This window comes from Clupea harengus, chromosome 3 (assembly GCF_900700415.2).
Source record: "Clupea harengus chromosome 3, Ch_v2.0.2, whole genome shotgun sequence".
NCBI lineage: Eukaryota > Metazoa > Chordata > Actinopteri > Clupeiformes > Clupeidae > Clupea > Clupea harengus.
In genome coordinates, this window is record NC_045154.1 from 4,702,892 (window position 1) to 4,724,525 (window position 21,634).

Below are 21,634 nucleotides of genomic sequence, written 5' to 3' on the forward strand. Positions count from 1 at the left end.
AATAAGATGTTTCTTGTGGCTGATGCAGCAATCAGTCTTTACTCCGCTAAAAATCAGTAATGAAGCACATGGAACATACTCTGGATTCAGCTGTGTAGGTCTGAACATACTCTGGATTCAGCTGTGTAGGTCTGAACATACTCTGGATTCAGCTGTGTAGGTCTGAACATACTCTGGATTCAGCTGTGTACGTCTGAACATATAATTGGTTGCTGTCTTTCACATTCCAGCTTGTTTCCTGGCCCCAAGTGATGCCACGGTGTGGACCTTTCCTTTGTTACCATGATGAGACCACCATTTGGAAGATTATAGTGACCACATATTTCGCTGTCACAGTGGCTGCTTTGTCATGTTTCTCATTTTCTCAGAGAGGATATATTGTAATTCCTTACACCTTCTTGCCAAAACCTCCCTTCAAATGACCATGTTTGACCACTCTTTGAAGTGACCATTCCTGACGAGGAATTTACTATCATTATTTGGCTAATGCCATCATGATGTCACTCCTTTAGGGCCGCACAGTGCTCACTCTCAGCACAGACATCACACTGCTGGGATTGCGCTGAGCCTAACAGCCAAGCATCCTCTACCTGGTTGGAACCTTGCGGTACCTGCTATCCTCTGCCAGCTTCTTCCATGTCTGGCGGAATGGCTCATTGGTGCCATCCATTTGTTCACCTTCCTTGAGCTCTCGGGCTAGCACTTGTAAGGGCTCAAGAAACACACACGCTGTATAATTCTGAAGAGTGTTTGATGGAGTGTGTGGCTCTTTACCATCACAGTTGTGATTTCATGGCAAAAAAGTAATGTCTTCCGTGTCTACCATCAGCTAAACTTATTGCTGTATTTGTGGTTTCGTATCATTGCCTTGCAATTGACAGCTATATGAAAACACGGATATCTTCACTAAGAACACAGAGGGATCTTCATTACATAATGGCTCCTGCTGTTTTAGTAAGATGACTTTCGGCATGATAATTTTTTAAGTCTAGTAATGCTAGACCGCTCAGTATATTGCTTTTTACTCAAGGTGGCTGTCAGCCTGCCCAAGTCTGCCTGACACAACACACAGGTGCACGGCTGGTAGCTTACTGACGTAGAGCTGGAGCACCGCCCAAACCCGGAACGCTACAATATAGTTAAACGTGACAAACTATTTGTGGGTACCTGTGGGAGGGGGTATAAATTGCATATCGACGATAATCTCCTTCGTACTCTTAACGGAACTTAACAAAGACATTTTAGAGGATATATATGTTTTCAGAACCATTCTCTCCTACGTGCACAGTGAATGCAATAGGTGAAGTGCTGTTCATACAAACCTATGTGGTGACGTCAGCCAGTTTCCGCTGTCATTCCCCTCCGTGCCTCTCCGCTATCAGAATAGCTGCGTGAACAAAAGTGTCGATTGAGCCACCCATTAGGATTTAAACTTTACTTTTGGCCAAATAACTCGAAGAATGGAGTTAGACTTATGGAATTAAAGCTGGGCGCCCTTGCAATGGAGGTTTTGTTGCTGAAATTACTGCTTTACAGTTGCCTGTTCGTGGTCCATGGTAAGTGAAATACTTTTTTGTTCAGATTATGGTCGAAGTTATAAGTAAGACAATTTAACACGATTTTACAAACTTCCAGTGGTAGCGTTGTCGAAAAACGCACAGGAAACTGGATGTATTTGGTTGATAAGTTGAAAGTCTTTTTGACGTAACTCTTGGAACATGATTTGTTATACTTGTTACTTTCGGCTAAGTTTTCTTACTTGAAGAGTAGCCTACATGTGTTTAGTCCCTTTTCTTCAAGTAGCCTGTGTGTATGTGTCGGGACCCTGCTGTTTGTCGCGGGAGTTCACTTGCTCAAATATGTTACAAGTATTTATAAGCAGTCAGCAGTAGGTAACTTTTAGACATTCTCTTTTTTACGAAGTGTTTCACACGCAATAGGTCAGATATTTGGTTTTGTTTTGTAGGTTGTTACAGCGAATTGTAAGGACCTATTTGGAATGTCTGCAGCAGAGGCCTTCGTGTAGTAACGTTAGGACTGATCACCAGTGTCGGGTGTCAGAGAGAAAAGATTCTTTTGGATGGATTTTTAAAATCAGACAAAAAAGTTGGCTACGGGTAAAGGGATGTGTATCATTTTCGCGTATCCGTGATTTCAATGTAATCAAGAGTTAATAAGTAAAAGGCAAAACAAAACTTTGTCAAATGTGAAATGGCACAATACTGTAGTGTTAAACAGTAGGCTAAAACAAAAAGTTTAAATGATGCCGTCTATAACTCGGCGAGATATTAAGTGATAGATTTCAGTGAATTTTGGACATTATGGAGTGATGTTTTCTTTTATTTTCGATGCGGTGCCAAATTTCGTAGTCCATCATCGGACGCTAATTAAATAATGGCTTGCTTCGATTATACTATACAAGTTATTTCATGTTCTATTCTTGAATGTAGACTATCACTGGGCGTATTATTTGGCATAACTATATTCTGCTCAAAATCACGTTCAAATGGTCGTTTGCACAATGAATGTATAGGTTTTCTATAGACCAATGCAGATTTGTATTGATCAACAGCTAAGTTCGAGATCAGCGAGAAGCCTATTTTTACTGGGTGAGAGTAGGAATCAAAGTTCACTGCTCCCAGATAGAGGAAGTGGAACAAGCAGTAGGATACTAACCTATGCCTGGAATGTCCAGATTCTAGATAAATAAAATGAAGAACAAGGAGCACGGTTTTGTTTCCTTTTTTAAATTTTGGTTGAAAAATGAGATTTATTTCCCGAAAAATATATCCATTGAAGGTTGTGTAGCAACCGCCGTTTAAAGTCCACAGTGATGCAAATCCATATCTAATATATAGCGTAATATGAAATATCAGAATGTATTTCTACACTCTCACTATTGGGGACAAACACATAGAACTCTACAAAGACATATTTTAGAGTTGATGATGAAGTGAAATACAGGCTTCACAACAAGACTGAAGCACTCAGTGTTGCCGCTGTGCTCCAGTCAAACACATTACTGAGTGGAATCTTGTCCTAGATATCTAAAGGCAAGCAGGGTACAATTAATGTAACATTTTGGCATATAGGAAGGTCTGTTACAGCTTTAAGCTTGAGGCTATATAATGATAATAATAATAATAATAACAACAGTTGTTGATGTTTTCATTAACCTGTTGGCACAATAGTGTACTCAGATAGAGCCAATAGACATGTTTGTAAGACGCTATTGTGAAATGGAAGAATAGCCTTGATTACCTAATTTTCCCTGAATTTGTTATTTTCTGAACCTTTCACTTTCATTCATACCTTTGCCATGATCTGTTTTGTGTATTTCACAGATTGTGTCTGAAAGTGTTTGTCAAGTCAGCGATGTTTGTCTGGAATGCTGAACCATTCCTGTAGTAAAAACAGATTGTTTATTTATATATTTCTCTTGGAAAAAACAGCACATATTTGTACATAGATGGGAAAGTTTTGCAAGCAGCGCTGAGATAGCCTCCCAAGGACATCACTGTTCACTTATGAAATTCTCATCCCCACATCATCATTTCCCAAGCACCTCGACACACTCCATACGTCCACAAGAACTCCCCAATGAGGCTCAAAATGACAGGGCCGTTGGTCAAAATGACACAAAAGGATAAAGAAGTAGACAAAGACAGACCAAAAGAGAGAGAACTACTCATTTGAGTTAGTGACTGAGTGTTGAGGGGACCTTTTGCCTGTCATTCTGGACATTATTCATATTGGCATTCACCCCCTCACACATACTCACACACACACACACACACACACACACACACACACACACACACACACACTATTTTCCCCCACCCCTCGGCCCCTAACTCTCCCCTCCCCGCGGAGGGATTGTTAATCCTGGTGACAAGCTCAGACTCCTCAGCTGTTCCTTTGTGCGCGCTCTCTCCCCACAAAGGCCAAACCCAGTGGATCCAGGTGCTCCACACTCTCCTTTCAGGGATGGCTGATAAAGCTGGTGTTTGGCAAGAGCTGAAAAGTCACATGGAATTAACTTACACCAGAGAAGTAAAGCAGGCACTTCTTCCAGCTCAGGTCAAATGTTTCTGTAGGTTTTTTTTTAATGACAGGACCTTGATTACCAAAAATAATAACTTTTTTTTTTTTTTTTTTTTTTTTTTAAAGTGACATCTCTGTTTTGCTTTTGGTATCTTTGGTGCAGGTCACCTCAATATACCAGTAGTAATTGCATCATTTTAAGGAATTGGGATCTAGGTGAGCTCAGATAAGGCTTTATGTCCGGCTCTGCAGTGGTATGCATGGCCTTTCTCAAGGACCTTTCAAGGCTCATCTGAGGCCTGCTGTATGCACATTCAAAGCTCTTGAGCTGAGAGGCCTCAAGTCCATTCACTTCGGGGGTGAAGGTTAGCTGGGCAAGTGTGGGGCTTGAGTGTTGGAAGAGGCAGCTCAACAGGCAGAGAAAGACGTGGAGAAATGGAGCTGCTGTAGAGTGCACATTATGTGGAGTTGATGGGTGGATCCTTGTTGATCAGGGCTAGATAATGTTTTCGAGGTTTAGCTATTATTAATTATGAATCTTACATTTGTTTTTGGCAACTTTGACGCTGAATGGTTCAGATGAACTCCCAAAGAGGGAGGGAGGGAGGGAGCTTCTGCCAGAGGCCGTGTCAAGAAGGCAGTCGCGGTTGTTTAGGACCAAGCTGCTGTTGTCGGTCTGAAAGAGGGTCTCTGCACTCAGGCCAGAGAGAGAGAGAGAGTTGTGTGATCTCATAAAGAGTTGCAGCTGTTGAGATGGGGTTCATCTTTTTAATCCTGACTGTTAGGCATCCTCTGGAGGATGAGGTGTCAGAATCCCTCCCTTCATCCAACCCCAGTGCCCCCTGCCCCACAGGCAGCAGACAGCAGCCTCCAGAGCAGCATCTCTCTCCTCAGCCCGGCACTGTGCTGACCTGCACGATGGAATAACTGCTCAAGCAGATTTTCAGACTACTTTGAGTAATTACTAAAGCATGTGCATGTAGGATGGTAGCCTCTTGTGGTACAGTCACACTTGATGAACAGTGTGATCCTCACAGTTTTTACCTGTCCGGTCAATTAGTGCCACTCTTGTGGTATGTGAGAAAAACAATCTGATCTAATTTGTTATAGCATTAAGGAGCCACAACTTTGTTAGCCGGCCTTTGTTTTGTCCTCGCAGATGATTCTCTAGTTTAACCTCCCATACAAACCCACACACACACACTCTCGCCGTATTCACTCACTTCTGGCTCAGGATTGTGTGTCCAGAAAGCGTTGTTGAGCAACCACCTTGGGAACCGTGGAGTGTTCAAAATTATATTTCTCTATTATTAAATGATGGTAGTTATTCTACGAGGCAGAAATTCACCCCGGTTTAGAAGAGAAAGAGAAATGCTGAGCTGGAAAAATGGGGAACAGTCGGTGGCTTGACGTCTCCATTTTATTAAAGGCTACACTAAGTGATATTCCAAAACCCAGTTTTGTCATGATGTAAATTTAAGTAAATTTAGTTATAGTGTATTTTGTCAGTTGCTTGGTTTTGATGAATGCAAAACTGAAGCGTTCGTAGAGGATGCTTTTATGTGTTTTCGGTGTTATAAAATTGGGGACTGTTAGATTAAAATAAACTCAGTATTCATTTAGACATTTCTGCCTAAGAGGACCAGGTGTAAGATTATTCACCTGTAGGAAAGATTTTTTTTATCATTCCACGCTGCTGACAGCCTGCTTCTGTGACCTTCCTGAGAAAGCAACCACATTCATTAGAAAGACATGAACAGAACCAGAAACAGTGTGGCAAAGGTTTGTGATGCATCTCTGCGTCATTTCTGTGTGCCACTGAGGCACCGAGACATGGAGAAGTCATCTCTGAGCAGCCAGCCGTTGTGGTGAAAAGCCACGGCTGGATGGTGACATGGTGCTTAGTAAACGGGCATGCTGGTAAACCACAGCGCAGCACCCCAACCCACAGCCCTCCTCAGCCACAGTCATTGTGTCCGCTGCTGCCTCTCTCTCTCTCTGATCTTATCATGTGTGCATGAACTTACCTGAACTCAACCAGAGCTCAGGCTGTTCAGCCAATGTTTTTTCAGCAAAGTCAGGCTAGGTCGCTAAAGTCATGAAACAACAATGGAAGTACATACATAACAAGATAAATTGTGATCTGCCTACAGAGGGTTGGTTACCTGGTAGAGCAAGTCATAGGTTCAGCTGCAGGGGAGCATATGTACAGATGAAGTGTATACCTTATCTATACTGGTTTTGATAAAAACTGCTAAACAAATTAATGAAAATGTCATACAAGTGTAAAACATGATGCTCATGATTGCTTCTGATTCTGATAGGTTCCCCCTTGCTGCTCTTTGCCAACCGGCGAGATGTGCGTCTGGTGGATGCGGAGGGCCCTCGAGCTGAATCGGCGGTGGTGGTCAGTGACTTGGAGGACGCGGCGGCCGTGGACTTCCTCTACTCTGAGGGTCTGATCTTCTGGACAGATGTCAGCGAGGAGGCCATCAAGCAGACCTACTACAACCAATCTAGCAACTGTAAGGCCTGGCGCCATGTTGGCCATGAGGCATGACCAATCTCTCAGTCCATCGTTTTAAGTATATTTGTTTAGTATGTATGTTTTCCGTTGCTCTGGATCTTTGGTTTATCGTTAAGGCAACCACTTTACAATCATCTATCAACTAATAATATTGGTGACAAGCCATATTATTAACTGCATGTCATACTATGCTTTCTTATACTTGACAAATACTTTGCATGATTATATTATAACTGAGCTATAGCAATGTATTTATACATGTTTTGCAAAATAACATTGAAACCCAGTATAGTATAGCACTTTGTACAGCAGAACTTACTGTTTAAATCAGTGAGCAAGCGGTCCTTGTTGAATTTGACTTCACCCACCTAAGAATCAACCCTTTCACTCAACCCGACCTGACCTAGACCTGAGCAGTCAAAGAAAAAGGTTGTGACTGGTTAAAGATGCAGTCTGTGATTCTGGTGGAAGGTTGTTGATATTTGAGCTCAGCAGTCAATCGAATTACACCCCTCCCTTCTGTGCTCCTGTAGGAACATGTTGATTGGCTGGAGTTCTATATGGCTCGGCCCGAGACACTGTCATCTATTACAGACCCAGGACGGTGTAAAAACATTAGATTTAGTTTTGAGCTCACACACTGAACAGACAGCTAGAGAACCATGTGGTGCTTTTAGTGCAAATATTGGCACTTTGATAATGGCACTGAACCTTTTTGTCCCTTTCTCTCAGCAGTAAAAGAAGCAACGTTGGGCACTGGTCAAAAGGTGGTGGTGTCAGGTCTTGAATCCCCCGATGGACTGGCATGCGATTGGCTGGGACGTAAACTCTACTGGACGGACTCTGAGACCAACCGCATTGAGGTGGCGAACCTGGACGGGACGTCGCGGAAGGTGTTGTTTTGGCAGGACCTGGACCAGCCCAGGGCCATCGCACTGGACCCAGCCCACCGGTAAGCAGGGCGCGGCGACTCCTCTGGGTTTTCCTGACTCGTTCTTGTCTCTGGGTGGTCCCGACCGACTCTCCTCAGAACTCTTCTAACTGCTTCTACTGCAGGGCAGGCTGCTCCCACCCAAGCCATGTGTGGTCTAGTCGTGCTCCGCTGTGTATTTATAGGTCCATAGCACATCCTTACCAGTGAGCACAGTGGAAGGGCTCACCGCTTGACCATGTCTGTTTCCTGTTGTTTGAGTTTTTGTGAGGGTCTCGTGGTGTCAGCCCCTTCTTCTGCTCTCCTCTCCTCTCCGAGGGACTCTGTTTTCAACTTGGAATTCGGAGAGTTTGCCGCTTGTGTATCCGCTCCACTCATTGTTGGATTGGTGTGTTTACATGGAGGGGAACTCAGGGGACAAATTGGTCTCAATCTGTCAATGGTCTGAAAATAATCATGAGGACGGCTTTGGTCGCTATTATTTGTGATTTTGTATTTTCATAAATAACTGCCATGAGGGACTAAATATCTGCTTTGACTTTGATCCAAGGAAGATGGCTTTGTAAGACAAATAAATTAACGTAATTGAATTGGGAAACTTTAGACAAGAGTTGCGCTACTTTGTTTTTTTTGTTTTTTTTTTGTGAGAATATATAGTTGAAAAGTACATTGAATATTAAAAGCACAATTGCCCTCAGTTTCCCATGATATGTGAAACCATTTTAAAACTAGACATATTTTGTCTGGATGATTTTCTTGGATGAGTGTTATCAAGTGTTTGTGAGGCGTGGCAGTGTTCCTTTTCAGTTGAGCAGAACTGTAACTGACTTCTGCAGCGGTGACGTCTGGGAAGGGATTTTACACATAGTGTCATGATTCTCTAGGCCTGATTGTTTCGCAAGTGGCCTCCCCCTTCTTGTTGTATTAAAGGCCATTTTCAGTGTTTGGGTCAGCTAGCATGCGGAGACTCTTGGATAAGTAGTTAATAGGAAGGTGGAGGGAAGTTTCTCCCTCCACACAGACGGATACAATATATTTTAACATTTTCCAAACGTTGCATTGATGTAAAACTGTTGTGTTCAACTTCACTGGGATGGGCCAAGGTGGATGAGTGAACACAGTTCACAAGAGAGGCAGGGGGCTTTTCAGTTTTGCAATCTCCTTGAAGTAGATCATTGGGAAGTAAAAGAGGCCCTCCTAAATTATGTTTGCCTGCCTTCATGACACGGTCTTTGTTTTGAGCCTTTTCTCTTTTTGCCCAAATGCGGTAATACTTACATGGTCTGTTATTCCTGGGGAGACTGAAAAACATTCTGTGCAGACCTTTCAGAATTAAGAAGTAACAGTTAACAAAAATGCATCTGGGGCTCCAATGGAGCTCAATGCCAAATTGAGCAGCCAAGTATCTGACAGGAATGTTTTTCTTGGAATTTTCTTTAGCATTACTGTACCAGGTATTGAAGCTTGATCTGCAGTCCTGCTTCTATTATATCCAGACATCCTGTAGCTCTCCAGGATCAATTTATTTAATGTTTGACTTTAATCTTTTATTGATATATACACCCACTTCATATGATTAACTTAGTCCTGATTCACCCTTTATGGTCTCACCCCTGGAATGTTTGTGTATGTGAATGTGATTCTGTCTCCAAACTGATGTGGGGTCTGTCTGAATCATAAATGTTTGTGTATGTGAATGTGATTCTGTCTCCAAACTGATTTGGGGTCTGGCTGAATCATAAATGGTGTGACAGTAGCAGCGACTGTGAAATCTGTCATTGTTCATCAACGGATATTGAATGACAACTGTATTTCCTTTGTCTAAACCCAAAGTCTCTCATGCCTGTCGCACTGCGTAATATGCATTTGCATAAAACCCTTGTCAAACTCACTTGTTGAAACAACTGACATCAATCCACTTGTCCCAACTGTCCTTGTCCTGCCCTCGTTGACTGTTAAAGAGTTTAATTCCTAGACAGCACTGCCATTGTTCTTCCTGGTTCTTTGTTCTGTCAGCAACTGAATTCAAATGGCTCCATATTACCCTTGGCTGTGGTGGGGGATGGCATTTAATTGAGAAAAATGCACTACTGCTGTTGCTGCCACAGGCAGACTAATCACCCGAGTCTCAGGGGAGGAAAGGGTGGTTGGGGTTGTCATGCTTGGTCTCTTTGCTGGCATGAGGTTTGATAAGCATTTCCGATGGCGACACGCATGCTGTCGTACCCCATACGCCATAAGTAATCAATTCAACCCCCTACTGCCACCACCAGCACCCTGTGAAACTTAGTTTCCTTTTGTTTTAATTGTTTTCTTTCTGCCCCAATGGACAAAAGAATGCAAACGCAATCTCTTCTGGCTTAGATTCCCCACTCCGTTCACATTGTTCCAACTTCACGTCTTTGAAGAAGAAGAAGAAGAAAATCATATCATATCAATGAAATGATATATCAATGAGAAGATCATTTAACACCAGTGCTCCCAAAAAGGCTTTATTTTCTTGTCTGTGCAGCGTTTAAATGTACTGGCTTGTTCACCACAGTCAATAACTGTTTGGCTTTTTCATCTGAGGAACATAACCCAAGAATCCTGCTGTGTTTTATTGGTGATTTTTTCTCTTTTGTTTTTGTTCTTTTTAGCCAAAGCAGACCGTAGTCTGGGATGGAATCGTAATTCAATTGTTGCTTGACGGGTTGTGTCTTTGAATATCTGAAGAAGTACGATTTTGGTTCTCCTCCATTTTGACTTCAGTCTTGAGCCATTTTGAGGCACAGAAATCTCTAGAAGCCCCACACCCTTTAACTCCACACTCTGAGGAAAGAGCAAACCACAAACCCCAAGATGGCAGAAGAAAAATGGAAACATATTGTATAATGGTCAGACATTGCTCACAGCTATACCCCCAACATACTCTGTTTGCTTCGTGTTGTGTAATGTTATCTCTTACATTCCAAGTTGCAAAAGCCAGGGATGCCTGACGATCAAGACACACACACCTACCCACATACACACGCACACACTTTATTCAAACTCTACCTGCAGCATTTACTGGTGTGTGTGAGGCCTGCCACCTCTACACAGCAAGATATGAATGGATATTTAGGATGCCTAATTTGGCTCGCATTGACGGAACCACTGGTATTCACAACATGGAAAAAGAACCATCTGGCAATCTGCCAGAACAGAAGATTTCTATCATATTCTATATAGCAGGTTTACCTCTCATGCCTGTGTTTGGCATAAGCTTGTGTATAAGAGTGTACATTGTGGTTTGTGTGCACATTTAGGCCTAAGGGTTTATGTGCATGTCTTGGGAACTCTAATAATAAGAGTCTCTAATAAGAGTCTGGAAAGGGTGGTTGAGAGATTTTTGAATGCAGAGGTTGATAAGATTTTTATTTTATTTTTTTTTTGCTGTCTTTATGTCTGTGCTTGTGGAAACGGCGGAATGTGTTTAGTCTAAGCCCAGGACGACTCCACTTGGCTCCAAATCTGAAACAAATCTGAGGTGTGGTCATGAATCATTCAGGGTGAAGGCACTGTGTTTGTGCGTTTGTCTGTTCATCAGTCCGACTGTTTTGCACGCATACATGTTTGTATATGTGATTGTATCTGCATGCAGGTGAAGTAGTCCCGAGATGGGCGGTAACAGGAAGAAGTCCTGTGTTGTATTCTGCACACAGCCTTTGAGGAACTCCATTGATTGACAGGTTGATTTGACCACTCCCCTCTCTCTCCTCTCGCAGGTACATGTACTGGACAGATTGGGGGGAGGAGCCTCGCATTGAAAGGGCGGGCATGGACGGCAGCAGCAGGAAGATCATCGTTGAGGTGGACATCTATTGGCCCAACGGCCTCACCATCGACCTGGACGAGCAGAAGCTCTACTGGGCCGACGCCAAGCTCAGCTTCATCCACCGGGCCAACCTGGACGGCTCTGCACGGTCAGACCCTCCTCTCTCTCTCTCTCTCTCTCTCTCTCTCTCTCTCTCGCTCTTTATCTTTTCCCACGTCTTCTCCAGCAATTAGTTTTCACCCTGAGCGTCACTCGCACTTAGCACTAACAGACTGCTCTCCTTTGGGGGATGAGGAGAGGCAGAGGTCCAACTCAAACTGAGGGGGCGAGGAGGGCCCCAATCCAAACACTCTCGGCACGTACTAGGCCCCTGTGGTCCCTGAAGGCCTGCCTTCAGAGCGAGCCGCTCTCAACTCGAGGTGACCTCTTCCACCGTATACCACTGAAACCTGACCCTGCTTGGCATCGGAGTTTCGGGCTCCGGCCTCTAGGGAAGAGGAGGGTTGCGTCTCCTTTTGTGTATATGGGAATCTATAGCGTTTTTTAATAAAGAAAGGTATGTTACCCCTTCAGTCAGAATTTACACCCGTGACTGATATTGTCATGGATTATATACCGTGTTTGGGCCTGGGCTTTGTGTTTGTGAATTAAAGTGAACCTCCTGCTCCCCCTCAAACATTCACAGACTGAGGTTGGATAAGAAAAGAAAAGAAAACAACAAGGCCTGTTGACACACAACCTTCTTTCTGGCAAGAATGTGCCGTCTTGTGCGTTCACTTTATCAAACTTTCTGAGAGTTTGTGATTTTTGATTTAGGACAAGAATGCAAATCTGTTTTTCCTTCAATCTAGCAAGAATGAACTTGCCTAATGCAAGAGTTCTGGTAAATGTTATTGCTTGACAACCAATACGTCCATCATCTGTTTCGTTCTGACTGCATCAAAGGCACTGAAAGTGTGAGCCATGTAGTTTGCTAATGATAATTAACATTTGTTTACATAACTGGTGCTACCCAGCAAAATAAATGTTTGTCAGTGGCCTAACTGACCTGGGTGGAGCTCACAACGTTCTCAGAGGGTGCATGTCCTGAAGTGGGATCTGAGGAACCTTTTCATTACTTGGATACTTTTATTTGTTCTGAATGTTCTACAACTGTCCCACGATTGACTCCATTATTTCTAAGCCAGGATCCTCGCTAACCTTAATGTGGGCTAGCTTGCAAGCTTGCTAGTTCTCCAGATAATGGTATCTAACCATGGAAGTTATCGAGTTTATAGCACTTGTCACAATGAGAGAATGCATTTATTTTGTTTACTCAATGTCTGCCTAAACATACTCGCTGTGGTAGATGGTGGGTTGCCATTTACGTGTCTTGATATACAAAAATACAGACACGCTATGGCAATCGCTGACTGATGACTGAGCCCTATCACAAAAGGGATAGTATCTTTGGCAATATTTGGCGCCTTTGGAGGCAGACCCAGCGATCAGGAGAGTGTCCAAAAAGAGCGCGGCGCAGTTTGGCACAGTTCAACTTGTAATGGATGTGCGAATTAGCTCGGCACAGCCTAGCTTCGCGCCGCGGCCAAATGTGCAGATGGAAAACCCCACCTGTGCACATCACGGTGTAATCACGCTGGCAGCCCAGCATCGGCTCATTGTTAATAATAAAATGCAGCGATTGCAGAATTGATTAGGAGAGGAGCACGCGATACGATCCACAGCCCCTTTTGTGCCTGTACAGGACTTTGGATGCTGATGGTACTCATATGGACTGTCAATATGAATATGTTGAACTGTTTGTACGGTTGTGCAATATTTCTACTTTGGAAGGCCAAGGAAAACATTGGTCAATACAGCATTGCCTCAAATGGCAGCCTGTATGTTCCCCCTGAAATGGCCTGTAGCTCTGAGCACGGGAATGCGGGGTTCTGTAAGCATTTACCTCCCCTTGTTGTTAAAACAAAAGAGTGCTTTGCCTTTCAAGTCCTCCTTCCTGACACCTATGATTAATGGTAAGGTTTAGTGTGTTTTCGAATCGCTGGCTTCCAACATATACGTGTCTTGCGTCCAAGTGCACCAAAATGGCTGTGCACAAATCTGGATGCAATTATTTTTTTTCAGACTCTCGCTCTCTCGCTCCATCTCTCTGTTCTTCACACGCTATTAAAAATCGGAGGGGGCGTACAAGCCCTTGGCCCCCCTTGTACGCTATTAAACGTATCCCTGGTGAACCTTGCGCTTGGGTGAGTGATGGGCGCCCTGGTCAGATTGTGCTGTGTCAGGTCTCCAAAACACACTTGCATGGCGGACTGCGCTTTGATCCAGTTTATTTACAACCGCAGCAGCTTGTGTGTACATGCGCGTTGTCTAGCGAGAGGGTTGTTGCCCAACTGGACTGGGAGTGCAGCTTTGCTGTGCACTGGAACTTTCTGGTAGGTCTCTTCATCTTAATAAGGAACCGAGGCAGCCTCAGCGCTGGGTGAGGTGGAGGGGTTAACTGGCTGCCGCCCGTTAACGACCCAAACAGATGCTGCTGCCTCCTCTTGCTCGATGACAGCCTGATTTGTTTAATTTCCCCCCTTGGAACTAAATCTGAAAGACTTCCGATCTGGGGTTTGATTTCGCTGAAGTGCTCCAGATGCCCCCGAAGGTTCCAGAACGTTCCCTAACATTTTGAGGTTGATTACACTGTGGGGTCAACTTCTTAGGATCACTCTTCCATACATGTGTGTATGTTCTACATCATTTACGTGAGCGTCAGCAAAATGCCTCGGAGGTTCGGTGGCCAACTGAGAGAGAATAGAGATGGACTGTTTTATCCCAAAGTTGAACAAAAGTACTATATTAACACAGGGAGAAAAAAACTGTTAGGCCACCATCTTTCCCACATAACCAGTATTTTCCCTGTTCTCTTTCTTTGCGTCTCTACTTTTCATTACTGTAGGCCTGCAGTGGTTGTGTTGATGACTTTTGGCTGTACCTGTGTTTGTCTACAGGGAGACTGTGGTGGAGGGCACCCTGACCCATCCCTTTGCCCTCACCCTCTCCGATGAGACGCTGTACTGGACGGACTGGCAGACGCGCTCCATCCACGCCTGTAACAAGCACTCCGGGGACAAGAGGAGAGAGATACTCAGTGGCATTCACTCACCCATGGACATCCAGGTCCTTTCCCAACAAAGACAGCCAAACTGTGAGTCTACTGATCCTTGTGGGTCCTCTACCACATGTACAACCTTCCTTTTAGTATGCAACCACACACACACACACACACACACACACACACACACACACACACATACAGTTCTTATTAAGATGGGACTGGGGATAGTCCTCTTATTAATACGTTATTTGGTGCGTGTTTGTGTGTGTGTGCGTGTGCGTGCGCATGCATATGTTTATGTATGTCGACAGTAGCTTGTAACATGGAGGAAGGCATCCTCTAAAAAAGAGAAAATGAATGATTTGCAGAAGAAAATTAATCCACTTCAATATATTATATGTGTGTATATATAGTGCAGTAGTGCAATAAAAAAATAATGAGTTGCTGATCAATTTGTTCCCACATACACATTAAACATGAGGTTATTACATTTCACTGCAATGCTTGTAGTACTGTTTTAAGTGCAAACATTACATGTTTCATCACACTGCTAGTACATCATAGTCTGATGGTCTGTTCAACGTGTCCTCTGTCATTTAGTTCACTTGCGGGAGATTGTGATTGACACTCACTTTTGTTCCCCTGAGAACCTGCATATGGCTGTAATTAACTTTTTTTTCCCTGGGCTGGCATTGGACTCTATCCTGCTCATAATCAGACAATGTTGGGGCCCTGACACAACATCTGTGTTGGGGGAAGGGGTCAGGAGTGAGCGAGTGAGTGAGTGAGTGGAGGGGGCGTAGGGGGTAGCAGGGTTTGTGTCAAGGCCGTCTGTGTTCTCCTGCGTAAGCAGCTGCATACTGTAGTGCTGCCCCTGCTATGGTTGGCAAAGGAAATCATTTTAAAAAGCCACGGAAGTCAAGCTGTTTTTTTTAGAATTATACCCTGATCAACACATTGTCCAAAGTTAGATGTATTTTTTTGGTGACCTAACAATGATGCACGGAAATCACCTTAACCAGTGTACACTGACACGGATGAGGATGAAAATGAGGGGGGGGACTTCTCCCCGTTTATTTACTACACTTGATTTACTACACTATCAGAGTAAGATCGTGCCCCACTGATTATCTCTCAAGATTGTTTAATGTCTATGTGAAACCATTTAACATCTAGGGTTAGGGTAAGGGTTTGAATCCAAGGCTGCCTTTTATTGGTGAGCTGATTTTGAGAAATTCAACTTTGCTTTAGGCAATGCTGCAAACAGGGTTTAACCGGGTTGCTATGGTTGTCTATTTGCTATGCTAGCTAATTAGCTAGCTAAGGAACCTTTTAAATAACCTTTTAACGGTTTAAATAGTCCCATCACTCCAGTCTCCAGTCTCCATGAACTCATAGTGTTCCTCTGCGTGCTCCTCTGTCCACAGTTCAAACCCCGTGCAGTAATGGGAACGGTGGCTGCTCCCACCTCTGCCTGCTGTCCCCCTTGCCGCCGTTTCACAGCTGTGCCTGCCCCACGGGAGTCAAGCTCAAGGAGGACGGCAAGACGTGTCGACCAGGTAAGATGTACTCTTGCAATAGGAATAATAATGAAATAATAATAATATATTTGATTTAAGAGCGCCTTTTAGGACGCCCAGGGTCACCTCGCATATGCAACAAACGATACAGTTCACCCTAAAACAATACCACTGTAAATATACCAGTCTCGTGAGTTTTTGGAGCTAGTGGCAGGGGCATAACTTCTATCTTTAGAGAGGCCAGCGTACTGTGGAGCGGCATCAAACTCGCCAGCGTCCCCGTTACTAGGCAACTCCAACTTGTAAACACTTTGTACCCACTAACTGAGGGAGGGGGGGGGAGGAGTATCCTTTTACGCTTTCCTTCTCTGTCTCACTGCTTCTACCGTGTATTTTATCTTCTCTTTGTTTTGTTTTTGGGGTTGCTGAAAAAGGGTGAGCCCCGAAAGGAAAATAGCTGACATTCCACAGGTTATGCTCAGTTCTAAAGTCGATCCACCGCCTGATAATGCAGAGCAGAGTCATGGCACACTGAGAAGTAAAAACACCTCAAAGAATGCCGTTCCACATCTTTCGGGAAAGAATGTGGCTGAGAGCCTATAATTTTATTACACTGTCACTTAAAATTAGGCTTCCAGATGATCTTATTTAATGTAAGTCTTTTCGTTAATGCCACAAAATCGAGGGAGAGTTGTGGAGGGGGGTAGGGGGGGGGGGGGGCGTTGGGTTTGGTTGTGCGGCAGCATTGGCATCCCATTGGCTTCAGCACATTAGCATGCATCTCCAAAGCAGGGAGGCATGACCGAGCTCTCTAATCTTTGACAGATGGCCGGGCCTGCCTGCCTGCCTGCCTGCCTGCGCTCGGCGCCCCTGAAGGAACCATTTCCCCCTCAGCCGCTCGCCGCTAATTTCAATTGCCACAATATACAGACAGCTACATTAAAGCCAGCCCTCCCCTCCCCTCCCCCGGCCCTCCCCTGGCCTGGCCTGGCCCTGCTCCCCTCCCCTCCCCTGGCCTGGCCCTGCTCCCCTCCCCTCCCCTGGCCTGGCCTGGCCCTGCTCCCCTCCCCTCCCCTGGCCCTGCCTCCCTCACTCTCGAGGCTCTGGGAGCTTTCAGGGTAAATCTGAGGCTGCCTTGTTTTGGGGACTTTTGTTTATTTGTTTGCTTGCTGTCAGTCTGCCATCACCCTTCAGGTCATAACACTGGGCCTTAATTGTTTGTGTGTGTGTGTGTGTGTGTGTGTGTGTGTGTGTGTGTGTGTGTGTGTGTGTGTGTGTGTTGAGGGTGGGGTTAGTATGCGGGGGGGCAGGCCTAATCAGGTCGGGAATAGGTTTGTGTGTTTAGTGGATGTGGTCCAGGCCCATAATGGAGAATGAAACCTGTTTGTTTGACTTGCCCTGGGGTCTGTGTACATTCCCTCTCACTCCAGACTCCTTCTCTGACTAGGGTCAAGGGTCAGGGGTCATGGCTCCCAGCAGAGGGTCCGACACGACAACCATGTGGTGGAGAGACGACCTTGCATTATATCTGTAGTGGTAGTCCAGTTGAGACAAACGGGAGTAGGGGGCAAAAAGTGCTTTTTAAAAATTCTTTACGTCACTCTCGTGCCATTTGTCTTGTGTTGGTGCTAATACAATGAGTTATAGGCAGCTGTAATGTCAGGTTTTCTGTGGAAAGTTGCGAAAGCAGTTGATTCCGTGCGTGAAACAAATCCGATATCAGCGCAGCCAGACTCTCAAATCAAGGTTGAGCTCTCCGTCCCCTCCACCGCCCCCAAACCCACATCCCAGTCTGTCTGAGGAACAGAGGCGGCCATTGTGTCTCCGTGCACTAGTGCTGTTAAATGACAAGTCCACCCCCCTTCACCCTTGAAAAAAGAGCTTTCCTTAACCTCCAGAGCTTTTTTGAATTTATAACTTTCTCCAATTTTGAGGCAGTGTATTCCCAGGCCAGGAAACAATGAGATGTATTCTTCTTAAGGACCTCATTCCAGGGGTGCACATGGAAGAAGGAAAAAAAAAAGGAAACCAAGGAAAAGAAAACATAGTGGAGAGCAGAGTGAGTTAGTGTGCTGAGACTGAGGAGCCAGGGGGACAGACTGCCTCTGATACGGCCTGTCTCTCTGTGCACAGCCACTGAGGGACCGACTGGGCCAAGCAGAACATAAAACATGTAAATCCACCACAGGTGAGGTGAGGGATGGGATGGGGCGCTGGGTGCCGAGTGGAGGATTAAAAAAAGGAAATGATAAAAGCCCATACGTTTGTGTTTGCTCATTTGTTTGCCTTGGTTGGCTAGATCTGTGTTTTGCGGTCATGGTGGAAGGCCCACCTCTTTTGTTTAGCTGCGGAGCAGAACGGAGCATCAAATTAAAAGCAAATATGCACTCCTCTTTGGCCAAGGAGGGCTTGTGGGGGGGAAAACCAAAAGAGAGAAAATGAGCAAAGGAGCGTTTTTCCTCCGCTGCCGTTTCTGATTGGTGTCACCGTTTGATTGGGGTGTTGGTGGTTGCAGCTGGTGCCGTGGCCAGTGGTGCGTGCACGGCTAAAACTCCTGGCTGAAAGAAAGGAAATGCTCCGAGATAATTGACTTCACTGTGTAGATCTAAAGGGAGCGGTTTGCTCATTCTGCTAAACCACGGCTCTATGGCGTATGAGCCCCCTCCCTCTGCAAGGGCAAACTCTCCACACAACCTGACCTAAGAATGGCCTGTGCTGTACATGCATACATGTGCTGTTGGTTTATCTTTCAGCCATTTTGAATCTAGGAGCCATTGTGAAGCATTTATAAAGCAGCTTGTTTGGACTTGTGGTCTGACCTATAGGTTTAGGCTTAATGTTGTTTAGGCCTTAATGTTTCTAATGATAATAATTATAATTTTACTGCTAGATTTTTACTAAGATCAAACATAAAAGGTCATCAGAATGGGACCACATCTCCAAAGAAACTTATCTTCGACAAATTTCTACCTTCCTAAAATTCCTCCACCAACTACAAGTCTGCGAACCATGCCTTTGTTTAAACCTTTGTTATGGATCTCAAAACAACATGGGTGGAAAAGCAATGGTTGACACTTGTTGTATACAGAGAAGGAAAAGGGATAATGAGCAGTCATTACTTCAGCAGGTTTGCCGTCGACTATTGTTTTGCTAAGCCTCTCCGAATACTTCCTTGGTGGGGGAGGGGCAGCATGCATCCATTTACTCAAGCAGTGTGTGGCAGGGGGATACGTAAGTGTATATCTTTGGCCCCAAGACTGACCATTGTTCCACTGCTGGTATGGGATCAGCCTATTGGCAGTAGTGGAGCCCAAAGAAATGTCTATGCAAACCCACTTTAGTTAGAAGTAGGAAATGCATTCCTGCCCCATTGCCCCCCTGAAATCTCACCTTCCTGCCAAGGACTGGGTATAATCCTCTATGTCTTCAACATACATCATTATAAACAAGTTAATGACCTGTGGGTTGCTTGCAGGCATGCCCTACTCACCACCTTCTTTCATGGAAACTCTTATATCATGACATTTAAGACTAATTGGCCAAAAAGGAAAATTCTATTTTCTATCCTCCACTGTATAACCTTATATTGTTGGATTAAATGAAGCATCAGCAGTAAAACCAGATTTCTATAACGGATTAGAAGTATATCATGTTCATGACTTTTTTTTTTTTACATTAAAATATGAATTGTGTATTCCTATGCTGCCCACAAGCAATGTTCCTGGCACATGTTTTGGGCTGAATGCTGTAACCAGGCTGTTTGTGTGCTCACAGGAGCTGAGGAAGTCCTGCTGTTGGCGCGCCGCACAGACCTGCGGCGGATCTCTCTGGATCTGCCCGACTTCACTGACATCGTGCTGCAGGTCAGTGACATCCGCCACGCCATCGCCATCGACTACGACCCTGTGGACGGCCACGTGTACTGGACGGACGACGAGGTCAAGGCCATCCGCCGGTCCCGCATAGATGGCAGTGAGGCCCAGACGTTGGTGACCACGGAGGTCAACCACCCTGATGGGATCGCGGTGGATTGGGTGGCCCGCAACCTTTATTGGACAGACACGGGCACGGACCGGATTGAGGTGACCCGGCTCAATGGGTCGTCGCGACGCATTCTGATCTCCGAGAACCTGGTGGAACCACGGGCCATCGTGCTAGACCCTGTCAATGGGTAGGTGCTGCAATAGAGATACACAGTTTAAGCTCTCTCACTCACACACCACTCATGTCTAAAGATGAACAACATACCTGCTGACATTCTGGTCATGACCTTTTTTTTCTTGCAGTTACATGTACTGGACCGACTGGGGTGAGCTGCCCAAAATTGAACGAGCAAATCTTGATGGAAGCGACCGTTTCATCCTTCTAAATACCTCCTTGGGGTGGCCCAACGGTCTGGCTATCGACCACGCTGCAGGAAAGCTGTACTGGGGTGATGCAAAGACCGATAAAATTGAGGTGAGTACCACAAGTATTTCTGCATGGTAGGAGTTGTCATTCAGGCAGTATGGGTACAGGAGCGAGCTTGTTCTGAGGTACGCTGGCAGTGTGCTGTAAATTTGTTCTCATTGTAGCCTCGTTCAAATTGCTTTCACATGCTCCAAGAGTATAAACCCAGAGGTTTTTGGGTGGTGCTGAATAGAGTCTGTCCCCAGTGATAAAATATTTGTGAGATGCAACTCTGATTACAATTACAGAGGGCAGAGAAGTGAATTGCGCAAGGTACACATTCCTGATAAGTAGAGGCGGCGGCGGCGGCCGCCTGAGGATTGAACTGACCAGCGCTTCCACGTGGGATGCAGAGGAATGTTGGATGCATTATATAATACCTGGGCCCACTAGACTTCCTGTCAGCAGCTGGCCTCCATGTTTTGTAATTGTTTGGATTCCGGCTCAAGTTAACACCTCCCATATGTCACTCCAACTCCAAAAGCCAGGGCGCTAGCCTCTCCCAGCCACTTCATGGATTCTGATTCTGTTCACCAGAGAGGAAACTCCATTTTACCAGACTGTTATTACTTTCTCCTGTATTAAGGAGGTTCCTCCTCTGTGGTTACACAGAGAGGCTTGGGTTGTGCAACATCGATTTTTTTTTGGAGACTGCTTGTATGAATGAAGAGTACTCAGGGTGTTGGCCTAACCAGGATGGCTGTCTTTCCTTAGGTTACAATCTGTGTTGAAAGTCTATACCATAAACACAAGCAGAGCACAGAACCCTTCCCAGATGAGCTTCCACTCCCTTGGGTGGGACCGCTTTCTAGCATTACACCCTCTGCTCACATGGTTCTCTTTTCTTTGTGTGTATATGTGTGTGTGCACATACACATGTTCATGTGGAGTGGGATTGTGATGGAGAACCAACACAAGATTTACCAGCCTATTAAGTCTGATGGTGATAGTCCCTTGCTAGTTCTAGAATCTTCCATCATTCCATGGAGATGCCTCTGTTGCCTTTGTGCAAAAAGATCAAAAACTGTTAGTTAGCCCCCAGTGTGCTAGAGTCAAGAATATACTTGCCAGACAAGAATCCACAGCCATTTCTGGTGGATGCAGGTTTCATATACATGATTTAGTATAAAGGCAAAAGGCCTTTGAAGCCATCAGGGCCAGGCCTAAACACAACACTCCACACTGGGCTAATCTCCCTCAGACAGAAACACCATCCTTCCCTTGGAGGAAGACCTGGCACTATAGAGACAAAGGAAGGGGT

The 21,634-nt window shown here is 45.0% G+C and overlaps 1 protein-coding gene across 5 annotated transcripts in view; it reads left to right on the plus strand.

Moving 5' to 3' along the window:
• Positions 1–1,267: 1,267 nt before the first annotated feature.
• The window catches only part of lrp5 (low density lipoprotein receptor-related protein 5), a 51,038-nt gene continuing 30,671 nt past the window's right edge, over positions 1,268–21,634 (plus strand). For 3 of the 5 annotated variants that reach the window (XM_031564302.2, XM_012840090.3, XM_031564306.2), the window contains exons 1-8: positions 1,269–1,556; positions 6,369–6,569; positions 7,304–7,523; positions 11,249–11,446; positions 14,298–14,494; positions 15,832–15,963; positions 19,699–20,095; positions 20,211–20,382. In XM_031564302.2, coding sequence (XP_031420162.1) covers positions 1,475–1,556; positions 6,369–6,569; positions 7,304–7,523; positions 11,249–11,446; positions 14,298–14,494; positions 15,832–15,963; positions 19,699–20,095; positions 20,211–20,382 — 1,599 coding nt within the window. In that variant the 5' untranslated portion in view covers positions 1,269–1,474. Of the gene's footprint in view, positions 1,557–6,368; positions 6,570–7,303; positions 7,524–11,248; positions 11,447–14,297; positions 14,495–15,831; positions 15,964–19,698; positions 20,096–20,210; positions 20,383–21,634 lie in introns of all 5 variants that reach the window. The other 2 variants (XM_031564303.2, XM_031564305.2) reach the window with 2 other exon arrangements.